At 44.4% G+C, this 21,476-nt stretch overlaps 1 protein-coding gene across 1 annotated transcript in view; it reads left to right on the top strand.

Annotated features, from left to right (window-relative positions):
- Positions 1 to 21,476, top strand: part of svila (supervillin a) — a 79,537-nt gene that overhangs the window by 9,036 nt on the left and 49,025 nt on the right. Inside the window, exons 3-16 of the mRNA XM_028569599.1 lie at positions 1,351 to 1,442; positions 5,009 to 5,072; positions 5,288 to 5,430; positions 6,421 to 7,150; positions 9,300 to 9,383; positions 10,385 to 11,230; positions 11,700 to 11,867; positions 12,709 to 12,743; positions 15,460 to 15,524; positions 16,010 to 16,146; positions 17,339 to 17,434; positions 17,889 to 18,195; positions 19,936 to 20,001; positions 20,799 to 21,303. Coding sequence (XP_028425400.1) covers positions 1,351 to 1,442; positions 5,009 to 5,072; positions 5,288 to 5,430; positions 6,421 to 7,150; positions 9,300 to 9,383; positions 10,385 to 11,230; positions 11,700 to 11,867; positions 12,709 to 12,743; positions 15,460 to 15,524; positions 16,010 to 16,146; positions 17,339 to 17,434; positions 17,889 to 18,195; positions 19,936 to 20,001; positions 20,799 to 21,303 — 3,338 coding nt within the window. The remainder of the gene's footprint in view (positions 1 to 1,350; positions 1,443 to 5,008; positions 5,073 to 5,287; positions 5,431 to 6,420; positions 7,151 to 9,299; positions 9,384 to 10,384; positions 11,231 to 11,699; positions 11,868 to 12,708; positions 12,744 to 15,459; positions 15,525 to 16,009; positions 16,147 to 17,338; positions 17,435 to 17,888; positions 18,196 to 19,935; positions 20,002 to 20,798; positions 21,304 to 21,476) is intronic.

Below are 21,476 nucleotides of genomic sequence, written 5' to 3'. Positions count from 1 at the left end.
TGGTTCTGACTTGCGGTCCTTCGCTGCATGTCATTCCCCTCTCTCTCCCCTTTTATGTCTAAGCTGTCTTATCAAATAAAGGCTTAAAATGGCAACAAAAAATTATCTTAAAAAAAATAACCAATACACAGACTGCACTAATTTGTTATTCTACAAACAAAAAATCAGGCCATCGGAAGGATTTTAAAGATGCTAAAGTCACATAACTAATCTACACATGGGGGCTTTAATTTTGAAATGTAAATGTAAGTACCATTACAGATCATCATAACAACAAATTGGCCTCTTTTGAACTGAGCAAGTGTGCGTTTTATTGCTTATGAACTGAACTTTACATTTGTTAGAGAAATAGTATTATTTCTTTTTCAAAAAGCCACTTTAAGGCTGATTTAAGACCCCTATCATAGACTGAAATAGGGATATCCATTAAACACAACCTGACTGTGGAAGCAGTCAGGTTGCAGGGTATCAGATAAAACCTGGGTACTTCAGACAGGGCCAGTGTCCAAGCTCGGTGAGAAAGTCAAAGATCAGCTCACTTTGCTGCGTGGCAGTGAAAAACCTCCCTGCTGCAGCATTCATAGGATTGCTCAGCATCATGTTGTTGGCCGGGCGTCAAACAAACTACCAGGTCTACTCGTTAGCCTCCATTTAGACAGTTTCCTTTACAGCAGCGAGGACGTCTGGCCCTGTAACAGCAAGTTGGTGCCAAAACTGTGTGTGGGCGTGGCTGTGACTTTGAAAAAACATTGTGCATGTAGGAATACAATGTTGGGAGATTTCCCTACTGAAAACAGATGCTGTTATGATAGAAAATAATGCCCATGCATATCTGTTCACAACGCTGTGGTCACTGGAATGAACAAAGCCGCACAGTCATGTTTTCTCAATTCCTGACTATTTCCTCACATCAGTAATCTGCTGCCAGTTCCTTTATGGGCTGCATTCTAACTTTGTGGTTTTGAATCAAACCCATAAATGACTTGAGAGAGAAATGCGCTGCGTAGCTGTGTGAGGGTGTGACGGGGGTAAAACCTTCTCATTTCTAGATAAATATTTGGGTATTCAAGACGTGATGAAATGTACAGGTTGAAATCCAAAAATGTTGTTTAGATGAGTCATTTCTTGTTCCATAATCTCATTGGCAGATTGACTGGATTCGTGAACATTACTAGAACCAATCCTGCTTCCAACCACATTTTTAATGATGTGGACTGTTTGATCCAATTCAGATTCGTTCGGTTGAGCCCCTTACAAGTGCTTACACTGTCTGTCTATAAACAAATCCCACACTTTCCCACAGCTCAGCCCTGCTTCAATAACAGTTGGTATTTTTCCTGCACCCCTCAGCTTCCAGAAAGAATTCTCCTTCGACGAAAAAGACGAGCCAGCCAAAAGCACCAAGGATATAGATGTTAGTCTCTTGGCCAGTCTCCCTAAAGGTGAGTAAGGGTTTTTATTTTTTTTGTCTTCCTGCTTCTCACAAGTCACAATGTCAACTTTCCCAGGGTTTTTCAAAGTCACTGTTGTGCAACAGCAGCCTCGTTGCCAGGTGGATTCATGTCAAGATTGGTCTAAAACCAGTTTTTCTACATGAACAGCCCTCACTTTTACGATATGAAACACTGCACTCTCTCTGTTCTGGACTGGCTCCATTTACTCCAATAAAGAGATGTGGTCCTATAGAGGTTTGTGGGTCTGTTGAGCTCCACTGAATAGTGGATATTATAGTTTGATGAGCTGTCGAAGTAGCCTGACTCCGCCCTCCTACGTACTTCCGCTCAGTTTTCATTTTCCTTCAGTACTCCGTCAGTGTTTGCGGTATATTCTTGGTTTTTCTCCGACCAAATATTTGGCGGTCCAATCAGCGAACAGCGGGAGTGGCTGAGAACGATGACATTGAGGACGTGCGCTAGAAAGATGCGAGCGAAGCCATTCGGTCCGTTGTGGCAACGCTGCCGAATATCCAGAAGTTAAAGTCTGAGCAAGACCAGTCTGTGTTGAGTTGTGTTGGTGGCCATGATGTCGTGGCCCTCCTCCCCACGCGGTTCAGGAAAAGTTAGATTTTTTTTCAGCTCGCTCCGTTAGTGGTGAAGGAGTTGGCTAAGGCGAACGCTAGCGATGCTAATGCTAAATATAAGCCGATAGTTGTTGTTGTTGGTCGTCCCTCTTGTTGCGCATGAATTATGTCACGACCAAACGTTAGCGATTGGTTCTGGCAGATCCAGAGTGGCTCTTGGCAGATCCAATAGTTTTAAACTTCAACAGAGTACCCGCCTTCAAGGAAGTTAACACTTGTCAATGGAGAGTGGCCAGACTCTGTACTAATGAAATGGACCAGAGTCTGGTAGGACCAGGCTACTGGACCAGAGTCTGGTAGGACCAGGCTACTGGACCAGAGTCTGGTAGGACCAGGCAACTGTCGAAGGCCTCTTTCGATTAGCTTTTTGAAAGTTGTGATTTTGGCAATAAGAAAAAGACCTATTTTGAATGCCCTATTTTAACGATCTAAGATGCGTTTAGTGCATGTACGAATCTTACGAAAACTTTTGCTAGTTTAATGGCGTAAAAAAGGGTCTGTGCGCCGGGCGCATGGTTCAAAAGGGTTGTACTTAGTGTCTTCATTAATTCATAGGTGTGTTTTGGGCGTAACATGCAATAAACCAATCAATGTGTCATCTCCCATTCCCTTTAAAAGCCAGGCGCGTTTGGACCTTGGCGCATTGCTATTATGATGGAGGATTTGCTGAGCAGGAAGGAAAGATTTTCAGGAGAAGAAACTGATCTGCTCGTGCGTGGTGAAAGCACACAAGCAGATCCTATCATAATAAAATTCATATTGCAATATTTTTATTTGTAATCTTCTGCATGTGTGTGTTGCTGCGCGTCCCTGTGTGTGTGTGTGTGTGTGTGTGTGTGTGTGTGTGTGTGTGTGTGTGTGTGTGTGTGTGTGTGTGTAACTAGCATATTGTGCGCGCGCTGTGCACGAGCCTAGGAGCATTTTACTAATTTGCTGTTAAAATAACAATGAAATGCTGCGTTATTGACTTTAGACCAGGTTTTTGTTTGTAAATGGCGCGATCACTTCCCGCTTCCTCAAGATAGCAATACGCCCAGAATGCACCTGAACACACCTCCCTGTAAGACCAGCATGCCCAGAATGCACCTGAACACACCTCCCTGTAAGACCAGCATGCCGATGGGCGCACAGATGGGTGCAGGTGCATTTGCTATTTAAACGACGTGGGCGCTGGACGGGACAACTTAAACTAGCACGCTACTAAGCTTTGCGCTACGCTTTGCTGGGTGCAAAATGGGGCCCTGGGATGCAAAATTGTAAAGTAAACCAATTGCTGTGGATCAGATGGAAAAGTAAAACTGGTCACTGTAAAACCAAGATTTTCTGGGCAATAAGCCCAGATGAACTAATGTCCCTTAGGCACAGCAGTTGGTAGTGAAACTTGTTGTGTTTTTAACTTTGACAGGAAGACTTCAGATAATAATGGCTTGGGTTCCAATAGCTGGTTCCATTTTGGCATTACTCCAGGATTCACTAAGCTCAGACACACACTAACAAATCTCTTATTAAACCTTTTATCTCTTCTCGCCTCCTCGCTCTTTTTTTAAATATCAGGCTTGTCATTTTCAGCCGGTGCTGGGTTATGCTTTCACTGGCTGAAATGACAATCACTGGATTAGCTGTAGCTCATTGCACTTAATGCCAAACGTAACTTGACGACAGGCCACATTGAAACTTTTTGATGTTCGTTAACACACTACAAATTGGTTTGTTTACTCTGCAAAAGATGTGATCAATTGTTAATGTGAAATTAAGCCATGCTAAGCTTTTTAAGTTAATAGTTGTTGATCAGGACCTCCAGGTCTCAAGAAGGTGTATTAAAGGAAGTAGGCTACAGCTGTTCTCTTAACATGTGGGATACATTTAATCAACATTCCATATTTTCATACCATTTTCAGATTTGTGAGCATTAATTGGGCTACCACTCAAATTGTACTTGTACTGCCATTACAGATCAAAATTAAATCTCTGAGTTTTAGTTATTTATAAATTTGACTCAAAGATAAAAATTGCAAAAGCAAAAAAATAAATAACTAATTAGATTTCAACAAGCATTCAAAATAATTCATTTCAATTAAAAAGCAGATTCAAGACTGCATTCATACTCAATAAAATACTACTCTTTGGTTGGGTTAAGATGGCACTGCCAAGACAGATGTTTTCCTTTTATTGAGCCACACTATATTAGTTTTAGTTTATTTTGAACACGTTAAAAGAGAAATAAGAACGTGTACTGTACATTTCAGCACAAGCAAGAAAAAGCAACGCAAACAAAATACTCAAACATCTTTTTTCAAAATTATTGTAAATGATTCAAATAAGGATTCAAAAAGGAGTAAGGTGGAGTTAAAACAAAAAACCTCTCTGGTCCTACCTCTTTTTTATTAAATTCTTCACTTATATATTAATACATGCACATACATGCATGTATACATACTTACATAAACATAAATGCATACATATGCATACACACACATACATATACACGTCTTTTTTTTTCAGTTATCAACTACCTTTATCCATGTTTCATCTGTCAGTTAAATCAAACCAAATAATAACCCATCCAAACTAGGTCTGTCTGTCTGTCTGTCTGTCTGTCTGTCTGTCTGTCTGTCTGTCTGTCTGTCTGTCTGTCTGTCTGTCTGTCTGTCTGTCTGTCTGTCACCTCGAGTCCTTCTCCTACCCATTCAATATACTCATTTTAAAAATTCTCTTGAAATTTCTGATATGTTGCACGATTCCCAAAAATGATGAATTTTGTGTTACTTCAGTGTTCAGTGTTAGTTCCATCAAACCAGCTCCTCATCTTTTTGAATTATTTTTCCACTGGATCCAAGAGTTGTTCCAGATATTCCCCAGAACAGAGTAACTTAGTGTCATCAGCAAATAGAAATGGTTTTTCACGGTGTGTTTTTTTTCATTCTTTAGTTTCTGAATTGAGGAAACGATTTGAAGGCATTACCACAAGCGCAAGTGACTGGGAAATGAACAGGTGAGAAGGTGATGACCTAAAAAGGCGGCGAGCGTTTCTGATAATAACAATATTGTGGAGGATAATAACACGTCTGAGGTTGACCACTTCTTCCTTCCTGTGTGTGTGTGTGTGTGTGTGTGTGTGTGTGTGTGTGTGTGTGTGTGTGTGTGTGTGTGTGTGTGTGTGTGTGTGTGTGTGTGTGTGTGTGTGTGTGTGTGTGTGTGTGTGTATAGGAAGGAGCGAATTGCTCGGCGGTTGGAGGGCATAGAGGCCGAGGTGCATCCGTCTCTGCTGCCTAACTTGGTGGCCAACCGGCTTCTGGAGGAGGACACACCACGATACACCAGGGCCTCGGATCCCTGTGAGCCTTTTGGTGGTGAGAACAGTACAGTACCTGGACCCTTCTTTCACTCTTAACCCTTGTGTTGTCTTCCGTCGACCATGAACTCGTTGTCCTTCTGGGTCCAAATTGAAAATAAACTTATTCTGGCAATTTGGTGCTTTTATCAATGCTTTTTTTTATTTCATGGTCAATAAACCTAATTTATATGACATTATGCCTTGATTTGAGTTAAAAAATGCAGAAAATATGAATTATTTTGACTAATGGATAAGATCAGAGGATGTCAAGTGGATCACAGACTGGTTTATGTCAAAGTTTAGTCACATTACGGTTTGAAACCACACCCAAAATTCAATTAAAGTTATTAATATTGCCTGTGAGGAACGTACATCCATGCATCCATTTTATTTTTGGATAAAATGCAATTTTGTTAAAAGAAGCCCATGTTTCTGATATTAAATACTTACAAAAATGGTCAAATTTGACCTGAGGACAACACAAAGGTTTAACCTATAGTGCGTAGTTTGTTGCTCCCAAGAGGAATTTTTAAGTAGCGACAACAACACTGTCGGCGCATACACATGACACAAGCCTTCGGTGATCGTGCACCACCCCCACCCCTCCTCCACACAGTTGCCAGTAGCTTAACCCGTCAAATCAAGGAGCACACAAAGGATTAACAAAAACCATGAGGTACTCTTCAGAAGAGGTTATTATCTTGTAATGTTTATGTCCTCTTTGTCTCCAAAGCTGAACACTGCTGTTGTCCTTTCTCAGCGGTGACATAAAACTCATCACTCGATCTGCTGCATGCGAAAGTCCCCAGACTACACCAATTTGTAAACATAGCCCTACTGAGAAATACAGACATAGTTGTGTGGAGCTGATAGGCTTAATTAGCTTTGTATCTCATTTGGCAATGGCTTGAATGTAACTGATTTTCATCAATTTAAAATAGTTATACAATACTGTAGCTTTAATTTGTGCTTCTGTAAGGAAATCTGGCTTGTGTTTTCTCTGTAGTTACAGTCCAGCGGTATGGCATGGAGGGATTTGAAGGCCCAGAAATGCAGCTGACGGCTCCAGAGCGACAGTCCAGAGCTCGATGCAGATATGACCCCCAGTCCTCCATCCACACACAGCCTGTCTACACCTCAGGCTCCACCACCAGTGCCCCCGAGCTGGAGTCCAAGGCCGAACGCATCGCCCGCTACAAGGCGGAGCGGCGCCGGCAGCTGGCTGAGCGCTACGGCATCTCTTTAGATCAGGAGCTGGACTCGGATCAACCCCCCCGCTACACTCGCACCCAGAAGGAGTCGGAAGGCTCCGAGAGGCGGATCCGAGGGGAGTCAGTGGAGCAGGAAGGGCGGGATATCACCCTGAGTTCTTACACCAACACCTCTGCCACTAGCCCAAGGGCGGGAGGCACGGCATCACAGCCCGGCCACCCCGACCTGGGTTACGAGCTGGGTCGACCCAGGGTGGACTCGTTCTCCGAGAGGGAGAGGCTGATGAACCTGGAGAATCAACGTAGGGCTGCGCCTCCTGAGCCTCCGTCCTCTTCCTCATACATGGATGTGACATCAATGTCCTCACCTGCCAGGGTGCCCACCAAGGACTCTTCAGTCACAGGGAGGCCAACCAGTTCACCCAAGCTGAGCAGGCACCATTCGCTCTCCTCACCTAAACATGGGGTGTCTCCTGGGGACCTTTTCATCGAGCAGCAGGCCCACCACATCCTCAGCAGACAGGGGTGAGTGGTCTGGTCGCTGTTCTTTTTTGCCCTCATCTTTTTATCCCCATTTATATTTATAAAAGTACTTTCTCTCCCTTGTTTCAAAATGAAGATATTAAGGCCTTCTGTAAACTGGCCCATGACCCCTGCTCTGTGTTTGATATCACATTAGTAGACAATTTCCCTTCTAGGATCCAGCCCCCAGCTTCCCTTTATATCTATGTACTCAGGGTTCCAGCATGGTTTTCATCTACAGTACAGACCAGAACACTGCTGTATCATTCGCTTTAATAGATGGACTCGCTTTGACAGTGTTATCTGTCAGACTGACTCACCCTGCCTCAATCTTTGTCTCGGTCCCTCTGTCCAAGGGCATCCTGTTGGCAGGACTGTGGTTTCATACTAGGTTAGGCAACCTGAGCTTGTTCTGGAACAATCTTTGAGTCCCACTGAGACACACAGCTGGGCTTGCTGAGTACAGGGCAGATTAGTACAAAATGTGTGTGTTTCTATCCCAGATATTTCAGGTGGATCGGAAAAGCAAATTGCTGTACTTTTTAAATTCCCAAAGGAACTCTTACTGGCCAAGCTGTTGCTATTTTGTTAGGAAGAGCTATTTCCAAGACTGTTTGGATGAAATAAACCTCTGGCACTGTAGCTGATTCCACATTCTTAAAGAGAATTGCCAATCCTGATCATAGCCCCAGGTGCTTCCTTCATGGTTAATTCCAGTTTATTACAACTTGAGTTGAACTGATGGTTTCTATTGCTCTGTTGTTAACATGAATCACATTTTTCAGGCCGACTTTGTGTTCAACTTGTGCTTGCACCAAGGGGACAAAGTGGGCAACGTGGTAATTTGATTACTTGCACATTTGTTTGGTGATATTACACCTGTAAAACACAATAAACTAGAAGGGCACTCAGAGAGCGCAGACCTCCGCCAAATGTTATTGAAAGTGAAAAAACAAAACAAATTGGTGTATCTGCCCTGTGATTTGGATCTGATCCAAAATGTAATGGGTTCTTCCTTTGCCTGTGTCACATCCTTCCAGCAAGTTTCAGGATAATTGGGCCAGTATTTTGGAACTGGGAACATGTCACTGGGGGACACATAGTTGATTTTTGCCCCGGGCACCGTAGTGGGATAATCCAGCTCTGACACACACCCAGTTTCCTGTGCAATGAGAGATTAAGCCAACATGATACTTTCCACGAGGATTCATGTCGTGGAAATTTTGTTACCTGCCCATAGTCTGCATGCAATTGAATCTTTGCTGCTGCAGAGGTAAGTGTCAAGGCATGTTTTGGCTCCACTACTAATGGTACCGCCCTTCCCCATTTGTGTATGCAACAACCAGCTGGCCCAGCCCCGTAGTCCGTGCCGCTAACGAACACATGAAGATGATTCTACACCCGACTACGCTGTCATTTTCTTTCCCGTGTCTGCATCTTTGCTCCCTCTCGTTGCTCCGAAATCCCTCTCTCAGATTTCAAAACTTGGCAAGCTGAATTTTCCCCCTCTTATGTCCTCTCCCTCTGAAGTCATGACTGAGGGGCATTCTCCTAGATTGAGTTCAGGCCTGGGCACAATGAAACCGATTATGCGATTTGTCTTAATGCAGCATCAGAGAGCCAGAATAAGTCATCTGCCTTTTTGGCTGTGGTAGAGTGAGATGGCATTCCTCTAAATTTATGCTTCAGGAGATAAGACCTCATTTAGACAGGTCTTCTCTCTTGGTAAAGCAATGCATTGATAACATGGATTTTCCCACGTAACATAGATGTAGTCTGTGGCCAAATCTGATCTAATATAAAAACAAAATGTGTTTTTTTTTTTTTTTTTTTTTTTTTTTTTTTTTTGTTCTTCATTTAACAAACATTAAATAAGAGATTTATTGTTCATATTTTATTGCATGTGATTCCTCCCTCAAAACCACAATAACAATGAAATGTCTCACCGGGGAGTTGAACTTGTATTCTTAGCAGGATCCTGCTGGTGTCCAAGCCCATTCTCACTCTGGCCAAGCTCAATGTAAAGTCAATGGTGTGTGTTCTGTAGTTGTATGTCTGTGTGTGTGCTCCAAGAAAAAAGGCGGAGTACTGAATCTAGACTTTTACCCACCCACTCATTCACTTGTCTCCCACCGGGTCTCCATTGGAACAGTGCAAGGGCGAAAGTGAACACTGATTGGTTCCTCCAGACTGATGCTGAGGGCGACACCCATTCCCTCATCAACTGGCCCTCGAGGTACACCCAGGCTGGTTGTGTCTCACCCCTATATCACCTACCATGTTGCAATTCAGCTGGACTTACCAAAACCCATCAACCCTTAAACGCTGTGCTTCTTAAACCGTAGGTCAGAACAGAACCCAGTACTGTTCCCCTACGAGACTAGACCCTGTCTTTTCTCATCCTATAGGGTTAAACCTCATTTACTCAGTGTGTGGGTCCTGGGCTGATTAGAAGACACGGATGTTTAAGAACCTCTGCTTTGAGCTGAGCGTCAGCTAACATCACATCATGATCATCCTCATTGTCACAAGCTCCTGTTTTCTTTGCTTTGGACCATAACTTCATCTCCCTTGCTGTGTTCTGTTTAATCCCCAATTTTTTGAAGGAAGTGTTATATTAAACATTAATGAAGGATAAAACATTGGGTAGTGATGTTGCAGTAATACTGACCTTGCACATGACTTTTGATGGTGCAAATTCTAAGCTAGCTACGAAATTCAGTAAGTGAAAATAAACAATACAGAACCTGTTGACATTCAGGCCAAAATGTGTCCTAGAACATATATAGTAGTATAGTACAACTTGCATGCAAAATTATGGCATTTCTAAGTAGCTTAACAGGAACTTAACTAAAACAGGAAAATTGCCCTAAATAAAGAACCCCAAATAGTTAAAACTTAGCAAAGATTTAGAAAATATTTGATCAAACAAACCAAAATCTTACCAGGCAGTCAATGTGAACTTTAAATATGTGGCTATTTTTGGTACTTGATTCTATGGACACATAGAACACACTTTGGTTCCCAGCCCTAATATTAAACATGAGAAAGATTCCGCTCCTCCTTTCATGCTGACAGTCCTACACACAAAGCATCATCTCGATTAACGTAGGAGTAGAGTGCTGTGTTTGTCTGCTCCTTTTATCAGACCAACTACAGTCCTCTTTATGAGTTGAAGAGACATGCTGTGTCTATTCATGTAGTACAAATGTTAACCAGCCTTTTGTTTCCCTGAAGAATCCGAGTTAGGGAGAGGCTTGCCAGAGAGGAGGGCCAGCAGAGAAACCCGGAGCTAGGAAATGTTACAGACGCTCCGGTGTACCGCAGACAATTCCAGGACCAGAACTCTAAACGATACCACACAGACCCACCAGGCCCCCAGCAGGCTTACTCCCATCCCCACCAAAACGCCCAGGCTCAGTTCACCCGACCTGGACCACAGGGAAGACAAGAAGTTGGCGGTTACCCCAGTTATCTCTCCATGGCCTCTGGTCCCACATCCAGAGCCGGGCCGCAGCAGCAACAACAGCCCCAGGAAGAAGAGACTGGGGAGTCAGAGGATGTGAAGACAGAGGGCCTTCTAAAGAGCAGGAAGGCAGTGCTGCCCTCTGAAATCCACCGCAGGGAGAGGAGCACTGAGGACCCACGGAGAGGAAGAGGGGAAGAGGAGCTAGGGATGTCAAGGGCACGGTCTCTTGCGAGGGAGGCTGAGGCAGAGGATCCTACAAGAGGACACAGAAGCAGTCCCAGGTGGGACGACACAGAGCACCCCTCTCGTCTGCAAGCATCCGAGAGCAGGCCCAGAGAGCGGCAAAATGCCATTTATATCCAGAAAGGGGTTGCTGCCACCCACATCCAGCCCAGAGAGGCACATGCAGGCCCAGGAAGCTCCACCTCCAGCCTAGCCCTGAGCCGCTCGGTGTCGGAGGCTGGGGATCCACGAGGGCTTAGTCAGAGGAACCTGCAGTACCAGGCCCATGACCCCCGAGAGAGTCACCAGGACAACCGGGTGTCTGTGGCCCAGCTCCGACATTCCTACATGGAGAGCACCACCACCCCTCCAACCAGCCGCAGGAATGAGCTGTAGGTGGCAAAATAAAACTGCGCTGCTGCTACTCACTGGCTGGCTTCTCTAGAACTCTAGAACATCGGCTGGCTACTGAGTGACTAACAAGCAACTAAGGCTGGTGTGACGTCAACTTGAAAGCCTAGAGTTTCTAATCTGTAGAGATGGCATTCATGCATTAATTGCCTAACACTAAGCTTCCTATGATGTATGTTTTTTTGTTCGTTATTGGCTCTGTGACTTGTTTGGTTACTACCTGGGGCCAATGAACGTGTGCATGCTTTAACCGCTAATACATCTTCATGGTCTTGCTCACATAATTGATTTAAAACCAGGGGTGTGACTGAATATTCATACCTCCTGCTTTTAAAAAAAACAAAACATGTTTGCTACCAGTCCCTCTCTATCTCTCCCTCACTATGCTGTATTTTCTCTTTCCTTTTGGTACTCTATCTGTTGGTCCCTCTCCTTGGGTGGCCCCTCCAGTGAGGTTGAAGGGGACAGGGCACTCGCAGGCTACGGTGCCCCATGGAGAGGGGAGAGAGACAGGGGGCGCAGGCCCCGACAGTATATCTATCCCGGGGAGAGTAGAAAGACCTCAGAGAGGTTTAGGACGCAGCCCATCACTTCTGCTGAGCGCCAGGAGACTGATAGGTACTGCTCTGGACTCAAGAATGAATGGCTGAGAGTGAAGAATGCTGAAAAATATCCATATGATCATGCATGTCAGAAAGAGATCCTACAATACATAATGTTGATTTTATGCATTTGATGCATGTAATAATGCATTTTATAATATGTGATGCACATATTTTTATAATATGTTTATTCCAATCAGGTTTTGGTGCACTAATCTGATTACGTATTATGCTACTAAGTGACAATACAATACATTATTTCATAGTATGTAATTATGTAAGTCAATAATCAGATTAATACCATGAGCTGGATCATAGTTTACCACAGGCCAATAGGCATGACACACACACACACACACACACACACACACACACACACACACACACACACACACACACACACACACACACACACACACACACACACACACACACACACACACACACACACACACTTTCTCCTTGACTTAACACTTTAACAACATTAGCAAACATGGAAGCTTAAAGGTCAAAGGTCTCTCTAATTGGAACAGTGGTCAACACATGTGACCATACCAAGGAAGCATGAATTGGCCTTTGTTGGTAATCACTCCCTAAGACCATGAAACCAAACAGACTTCTGTAATTCTGTCTAATTCTCCAGTTTAGTCGGCTTTACTAGACAGTTTCCCTTTTTTCATTTCTTCTAACACTCGTCACATTTCCAACATACCAGAAACTGCTTTTCACTGCATCTCCTCACTGACCAGCTTTCTCTCTCCCGTCTCTAACCACACTTTTAATATTAAGAGTTATACATTGCTGCATGGATACTACTAGCTTTTGCTGATTGTCTTTTTCTTTGTGCACTTTTGAAGGTCCTGCGTGTGTTCAGATCTTGCTTCCACTGAAGGTAAGTTATTTTTTTTTAAACTTAATTTTTAGAATAGATCTTAAAAGTTAGGGGACATAATGCATACATTTTGTCATAAATGGTTAGAATGCATGTGTATTTGTTGATAAACCTACTCAAAGGTTTTGTACATTTTGAGTATGTTTACATGTTGGTTAGGTAATTGATTAAGCTTGGCCAGCTTTAGTGGAATTATCAGTATGGCTGTGGTATGTGTTTGACCATCTGGGACATCCAGTTGCTTTATGTCCATTGGCACATTAACAGCAGTAGAAGTGATGCAGTTTTGTTTGTAGCTTATGAATCAAATGGGGACAATGCTTTTATTTTCATGGTGTGATTTTTACTTATGAGGTGATCTTTGAAGGTTTAGAATGACACCAAAACCTTAGTGGTTTTCTACCAGAAGCTCTGAGTAAATTCAATTCAATCAGCCTTTGGATGGGCTAAGTTGATGAGATCATGGTGATGTAAAAAGCATCTACTGTACATGTAATTAAGTTCAGTCGAGTTGCTTTCCATTTCAGTTAGCTCAGCTCTGAATCATATTGGCAGGGTTTCATTGTGGGACAGGCTATCTGCCATTCAGTGGTCAATACTTAATTAACTTTATTATTATTTATATTAACAAAGTCCCATGTGACCTCGGGATGACCGTGGCTCAGGTATAACTTCCGGTGTCATCCACAAGATCATTTCTACATAAACTTTTCGCAGGTTCACGAGATTCTGAGTGACTGAGAACTCTGGCGGTCATCCAGGATTCATAGAACCGTAGTTGCATTCGTAACTTGTGTTCTATTTCGTCCTTACTGACCGCCGCAGACAGTGCTTAACACTGGACACTTATAACAACAGTGTCACGAAAAATTCTGTGTACCCACCCTATAAGGATGTAACAGAGGACAGAGGACTCGGCTGAAGAACCACGCCCATGAGGCCGCGGCACATAAGTCCTCCAAGGGCACCTCTCTTAAGGTCGACCAAGACGTGGCCAATGGCCAACGGCCCTATCCCTTGTACGCGGAGGCAATGACCTTCACAATCCAGTGGGACAGGCTGTCAGTTTGCCCAAAAGGTGAAGAAACTAACTGTAGGACAACAAACTGCCCCTTCAGAGGAAGGGAAGAAGGTGCTCAGAGCCACACGAATGGAGGTTATGCTCTAGGGGTTCAGAGAGCTCTTATTAAAATTCACCATGAGATTCTCAAATGTAAGCATAAAAGCAAACCCCATGCAAAAAGTGGAATGAGATGAACCTCCGCTACGATCCCCACTACATACACAAGCAAGACAATCTCTGTGTCTACCTCTGCATCGGAGGAGGCTTCGAGGCAAGCATGGAGACATTACCACCAGCCGAGATCCCGACCTCATGGATGTGTACCATTCTTTCCTGGCAACAGCACCGAGAACATCTGCTGTCCCTAATCCCCTTAGATCCAGAACTGGGCAAAGTCTGCCTCATTTCTTCTGGACCAGAAAGTAAATAGAGTAGAACCCCCCGGCTGTGACAGTGGGTTCACTCGTTAGATTGCACCCTTGATCAAGAAGGCGGATAACTCCTGGTCCAGGGCCAGGATTTTTGCCGGGATGCTGATGATGGTCATTTTGACCCAGCTAAAGGCTAGGAGCCAGTAATGTAATGTTATGTTGTCGTTATTAGCCAACACTGAGCGGACACGCAACGGATTGATGAGACTGAGGCTACAAGCAAAGATCTCTGATTAATAGTAAGAGAAGATGAGAAAGGAATGATCTTGTGGATGATGCCAGAAGTTATACCTGAGCTGGGCTCATCCTGAAGTCACACATGACTTTGTTGAAATAATGACTAGACCTGCGCATGCACAAGACGGAAGTTAATCAGTGCCCTTTGGCGATCAGAAAGGATAAAATGGAACAATATCTAGTCTACATATACAGTTGCCAATGAAAACAACATGATTATTTGTAGCTTTTCAGTGACTTAATGTCAAAGCTTCAGGAATAGACTGAAGGTGGAGGCCAAAGGACTCAAATCTCCTTTTTTAACAGGAAAGCACAACATTTTGAAGTGGAGTTTATAGAATCGTTACTGGTGCTCACAGTAGCATAACGGCACAGCAGCTCTACTGAGGGCAGAACTAGCTCATCTGCTTTTTATAAGCCCACACTCCGCTGGGACGCTTTTTGTTCTGAGGCGAATTGGAGGGAGCAGAGCTCAGCACAGCGGCGTCAGTCAGAGGGAATAGTTGTGTGGTGATGTCATGTCATATGTCTTGCAGAGAGAGTATGTTTGTGTGTGTGTGTGTGTGTGCGTGCAGCCATGCTTCTCACACCTGTTCAGCTCTGCATAGTCTCCTCAAAGACACCAGCCACAGGGTTTGTGGTTTGACTTTGCTCCCAGCTATAAAGCCAGATTGTGCTTTGCTGTGAAGTGATGAAGGTAAACCTTATGACTTGAAGTACATTACACTTACAAATGTGTTGCTGAGAAGAGTCTGAACTGTCTCTAGAAGATTTTATTAGCTGTAGCTAGCTAGTTAATCAAGCTACTGTAGCGCCATGTTATTGGTTAAAAAAGGCTGTCTCCGGCTGACTTTGTATTGTTTCCAACTGACTCGTTTTAAAATGACTACCCTTGCAGAGGTTCTTCAGTGTGCTCTTGGTGACTACATGCATAATCCATCCAGCGTTTGTAATGTCATTATGTTCTCCGCCTCTCTCTCTGTAGCTGATGAAGAGAAGCTAGATGAACGGGCCAAGCTGAGCGTAGCAGCCAAGCGTTCTCTCTTCAGGGTGAGCTTCAACTATTCCCTGTTTATCCTTTCATTTCTACAGATTACACACTGGTTCCAGACGCCAAGCACGGAGAAATGTACTTCCAATCATGGACACAAACTTATTTTCTGTCCTGACATTACTGTGAGGAATAAGAGATGAAAACTTGGGGGGGGGGGGACCGTTTGGTTTCAGCACAGGCATTCCACCGGAACAAGCATTTGTATTGGAGCACGTTTCACTCCGCATCTGTGAAACTGACCTCAAACATGCTCTGTAGTCCCATTTGCTTAAGATCAAATCACTAGATACTTGCATTTCCAAACCGCTTTGAATAGATATACATGTATAATAGATATGATTTGAATGTACTCAGTACTCAGAAGCCCGTGTTTGATTGTCATTCGCTTTAACCTCCCATCAGCCGAGTGAACTCTGCTCCCAGATTATCCTACCGGAGGTAAAGGTGAGATTAAAATTATTTTAAATGTTTTTCTACCCAGGAGCTGGAGAAGAGCATTGATGGCGGAGCTCCTAAACCACGATCCCGGAATGCAGCGGTGGACAGGAGACTAAGACGGACACAAGACCGATCCAGAACTCAGCCAGTCACCACTGAGGAAGTAGTAATCGCTGCCACGTAAGTCTCAACAAGCAACTTTGTTTAATGCCGAATTAAAGGATTAGTTTGACCTGTTTGGAAATTAGCTTTTTTGAGTTGGATGAAATACTGGACCACTTCCGGGGCGCCGTAACACCTGGTAAAGCGTGCGCCCCATGTACAAAGGCTCAGTCCTTGTCGAAGCGGCCGCGGGTTCGGCTCCGACCTTCGGCCCTTTGCTGCATGTCGTTCCCCCTCTCTATACCCTTTCACATCTTCAGCTATATAATAAAGGCCTAAAATGCCAAACAAATGGCAAAACAGTTTTTTTTTTTAAATACTGGCCCAATTTTAAAACTTGTTGTTCCCAGTCATTTAGACACTAAAACATGGGAAAGGAGCATCCAGGTGGAACGATACCATTTCCCTTTAAGTGCTTTAAAGGGTCAATTAAAAAAGGTCTCATTCACCCTAATGATAGCTAGCCACATTTTCAGAGACCTAAGATTCCTGCCCCACCCCAATACAGCGGAGTTGAAGAACACTTTGTTTGTCATGCTCAGCATTGAAAATAACTGCAAATGTACATAATTTACATCTTATTTAGGTAAAACAGTTCCCATTGCTCTGGTTTATCCGCAGTCCATGAGGGACACCGGTTCCGGAAAGATACGTTTTTGTAACGTATGTAATGTAATTTTCCTTTGCAGTGAGTCAACAAAAATCCATCCACATAATTTGTTGGGGTGGAGACAGAAATCTCAGATATGGATACAACTATTAAAAACCCAAACTATCTGTGAGACAGTATGCTTTTTTTGTAATTTGGGTGAACCTACCCTTTTTAGTTGATTTGAAACTTCCGCAAGCTTTATGATGCAGCAACATTTCTAATCAATCACGTTTTCTGCTCTGGACATGATTCTGAATTTCATTTGAAATCCTTCATCAATACTGAAATAAAATTGTGTTTTAATCCTCCAGCCATCTCGCTGAACCTCAACATGCTTTATATTCCTCTCCCGTAAGCTTTAATGACCCTTTTTTTATCTGAACTACAGTGAAGTCATCTGGTTAATTCCCTGTGTGTGTGTGTGTGTGTGTGTGTGTGTGTGTGTGTGTGTGTGTGTGTGTGTGTGTGTGTGTGTGTGTGTGTGTGTGTGTGTGTGTGTGTGTGTGTGTGTGTGTGTGTGTGTGTGTGTGTGTGTGTGTGTGTCCTTTGCTACTGTAGCGTCCCCACTCACGTGCCACACGCGGTGACTGTTCACACTGCTGTAGCACGCGTCCCTAGCCCCACCCTAGTTTGCAGCACTGTCGGGCCATACAGGTACATGGCACGGATATGAATGCTCACGGCAACCTACAGTGTGTGACTAACATGCTTGATTTTTACTAAATGCTGCTCTTACACCACGGCATAGTGTTCTTTTCAGAGTGCTATTCTCACAAGGGAGTTTTACCCCACAGGATGCGAATGGCTGGATCTTAGTGGAAAGTCCTAATGCACAATGTTTTTTTTTTGTGTGTTTTGGTGCCCTCCTGTGTGATTGGAGGAAACTACATGATTAAATTATTATAGGACTACGAAGGCTAGAAGGATTTTATTTAATAAAGTTTGTGGTGGGCATGACTCACTGTCACATGTGCGTGCGTGTGTGTGTGCTCCACAATGCTGCCTGCCATGGATGGCATGCCGCTAGCTTGCATGAGCTCCTTCCATGCTTACCAGAAGTCTCCCTTTCTCCTACCTCTTTGTCTCTCGGGTGTCACCCTGCCCTCAGCCTGCAGGCGTCCTTGCAGCAGAGGTCTTCCTCCCGGGAGCAGGTGCGGGAGAACCGGCAGGTGCAGGAAAGCCAGGAGGTCCAGCGCTCTAAGCCCGTGTCCACAGTGGAGGGAAAAGGCCAAAGTCCGAGTCACGGTCAAGACGAGCCTGATCTCTGCACTCTCAGCCTGGCAGAAAAGATGGCGCTGTTCAACAGACTGGCTCAGCCTCCCATCAGGGTCACCCGCACCAGGGGGGACACACGCCAGCGCAGGACCAACACTCGCTACCAGACACAACCCATCACACTGGGAGATATGGAGCAGGTAGGCGAGCAGCCGGATCATTTGCTGTTTATCCTGTAGAAACTGCATTTAAACTGAACTTATTGTAATTACTACATATTTATGTTTTTTTTAGATTGTAAGGTTTAAGAAAACAGAGGTATTCTTTTAACTCAAAACCTTATTTTTCGTAGTGTAATTTTTGTGTTGGACTCGCTTCAAAGCATATTGTTTTATAGGAATAGCTTTTTCAGAATCAGAAGTGGTTAACTGCAAATTGCGGTTTGCAAATACAAGGAATTTGACGTAGTGATGATTTGGTCCATAATAATAAACATAATGCCAAAGTATAAAGGCATAATACAAAATAAAAATAAGAAATTTACAAAACAGTTTGTGTTTGGGGTGGGAGGGGACGATCTTTCCTGCCCGCCTCAGGGTCCCGGAGCTGCTTGACAACAACCCGGAATGTAAAAACAACTTAAGATTTAGATTTTACGGAAGTGACGTGCTGGAGCTGTATATCTTGGCCTGGTACCAATGACTGTCTGAAGTCTCGTCGTCACGGTGACAATGTCAGGCAACCAGCAGAGACTTGAGGAGATAACTGCAAACGGTAAAGAATCATTTGATTGCACCTAGTCTCGCATTGCCAGACCTATCTCCACAGCACTGCAGAGGAAGGTCTGGCAACAGGAGCATAAACGATTTGAGGTTGTTTACATTTCTTTAAACCAATCACAATCGTCTTGGGCGGCGCTAAGCTCCGGAAGTAGCGAGCGTGGCTCTGCTAAATGGTCTCTGGAAGGAACTTGTTTTGGAGGAACATTTGCACCCCACGTAAGAAAACGCCACATACAATATTAAATGAAGTTGACTGTTGACACAATGCAGTAACGTGAGCTGTTGAAATTAGCTGATCCGTGGTTAAACCTCATTAGCTCTTACCTGTGTCTCTCTGTGTATATTTTGTCCATAGCAAATCCCACCAATCATTCCCAAAACGTCCCAGTTAGAGAGGAAATGCTGTAAACGTATTCTTTGTAAATCTTTACAATCATTCCTCAAAAGAACCAAGCCGGCCTGCCTTGTTGCACCATCCACATTTTCTAACATTTTGAAAGTAAAACGTTGCTCAGAGGTTCCGGTTGCTGTTCATCGATGCGACCAAAGTTTGGCGTCAACACAAAGAAAGCGGATGGGACATCCGGCGGAAGTTCCGTCGACGCCGTAACTCTCCGGGAAATGAACAGTCATCGATCCAGACGACATTGCACCTAACCCTGGAAAACCACAAACTGTTGTTTTTTTTACATTTCAGTGTGTAGGGATTAATCAGTGTGTTAATTGGTGAGCCTCAGAGGTGCCGGGAGAGTGGTAGTAATCTACTCCTCTAACTCATAATGCATTTAAAGGACAAACTGATACAAAAATGTTTATATAGCTCAAAACTTGCATATTTTTTTAGAGGGCTTTACAATGTGTTCAACACCTGATCCTGGATCAGAAAAACTCCACAAACTAACGTTTAATGGGAGAAGAGGGTGACACCTCAGAGCAACAGGATGGGCAACCATGCAGTAGGTAGACAGAAGTAGCTGTCGTCAAATTACAATACCAAGTCAAATAAAAAAGGTATAAGATAGAATAAGAAAATATTAAATGTATAAGTATATATCAGACAGGTGCCGTACAACCCATTCCTGCTTTGAACAAGGGAGCGAGAATGCATAAGAGAATACATGAATCAAGCATTGTAGCCTGTGCGTGTTTCTGCTCCAGGAGCCTTCAGACATAGACGTCAGGGATGAACAGGAGCTGTGGGACAGCCCAGTAGAGCACCTACAAGTAAGGCTCCTCCCAACAATCGCCATGCATTTGCCTGAGACACAGCTGGGGGCACTCCTCTCAGAAATGACCATATGTTTCTGTGAACAACTGCTGTATGGCTTCCCGTATCCGTGTTGTGTGATGTAATTATGAATGCACTGTGCAATTGCCCGGCTTCTGAGTAAGTTCCGACTCGGATCTCATCATCGGGCTGTGTCAATGAGGAGGCTGCGATGTGTGGATGGATGATGCTGAGGGCTTGAAAGATGCCCCTGTGGTGGAGGATAGAGAACAAAAGCACCACAGCTCTTGTTCACCACCACACGGACTGAAAGCAGCCTCTTTCCATCTGCTCGTTTTGAAACTGGCAACTGTTTCATGGAGGGGAAGCATGGCAGAGGGAATTGAAGCAAAAGATTAAGAAGTTAAAGGAATATTTGTACAAGATCTTTCTGTGCTTTCCATGGATGTTTACTGCTGCTTGTCATTTATTACTCAGCAAAAATGTCAGGTTAGTTCACGAACTTCAGTTTTGAATTTGAAAAAAGTATGTCTTTTGGCTACAGCAGGATGCATTGTGTGGAGGGTGTGGGGGGCTGATGGCATGGCTTTGTGATGTGGGCTGCAAATGACCTGCGAGAGAGGCTGCCCTTTGATGCTCAGGAAGTGCAGTGAGTCAGGCAGGCGGTGATTAGTCAGCGTGATTCTCTCAAATTTTTGTGTGTGCAGTTTGCCTGACCTTTTTCTCAGCCTTTGTAGCAAACGGACCCACTTTTTTCTTTGCCTGTCTCCCCTTCTACCTCTCTGTTACACAGCTTCAAAACGGTACAGGCTCTCGGTTGGGACCCCTCCCTACTTTGTCGTCGTCGTCCTCCTCTGCTCTGAGAGGAGGCACTGTCTCCACTGACCATGCCGGAGACATCCACATAACCAGAGCGGCAGTCCGGGTCCAACCCCCGCCCCCCAGCGCTGACAGGTCTCTGCCCCCTCACCACCCAGACGGCCCCCCCTGGAGGTCCTCGGACCCCGCGGCCAATCAGACGTACCAAATCCTTCTGCAGGGAGAAGACGGAGCTGATCGGGGACCAGGGAAGAGGAAGCTTCCCTCTCCGGAGGGAGCGGTCAGGCAGACCGATCTGCCCCAGCCCCTGACTGGAAGAGAGAGGGGGGAGGAAAGGGAGGAGGAGTGGCTGGCCAGAGGGTGGGGAGACAGAGCCGTGCAGAGCTCAGAGAGCCACATGCGCCAGGAGAGGCTGGAGGCGTATCTAAGGGAGGAAGCACACTACCCAGACGACCAGAAGAGCAGAGCCATCAGTGGAGGTAAGCACCGCAGAGAGGGACCCGAAAAGATAAAATAGATCTTTATTGTCATAGCTCTGAATATGACAACAAAATCTCAACAAAACCAAAAAATGTAAATGGTAAAATAGAAAACTAAATAAATAAATAAGCACAATGAGGTGGCACTATATACATGAGGTTATTGCATGCCC

This window comes from Perca flavescens, chromosome 22 (assembly GCF_004354835.1).
Source record: "Perca flavescens isolate YP-PL-M2 chromosome 22, PFLA_1.0, whole genome shotgun sequence".
In the NCBI taxonomy this organism is placed as follows: domain Eukaryota; kingdom Metazoa; phylum Chordata; class Actinopteri; order Perciformes; family Percidae; genus Perca; species Perca flavescens.
Note: the sequence above shows the minus strand (reverse complement) of the source record. Positions and strands in the feature narration are given on the sequence as shown.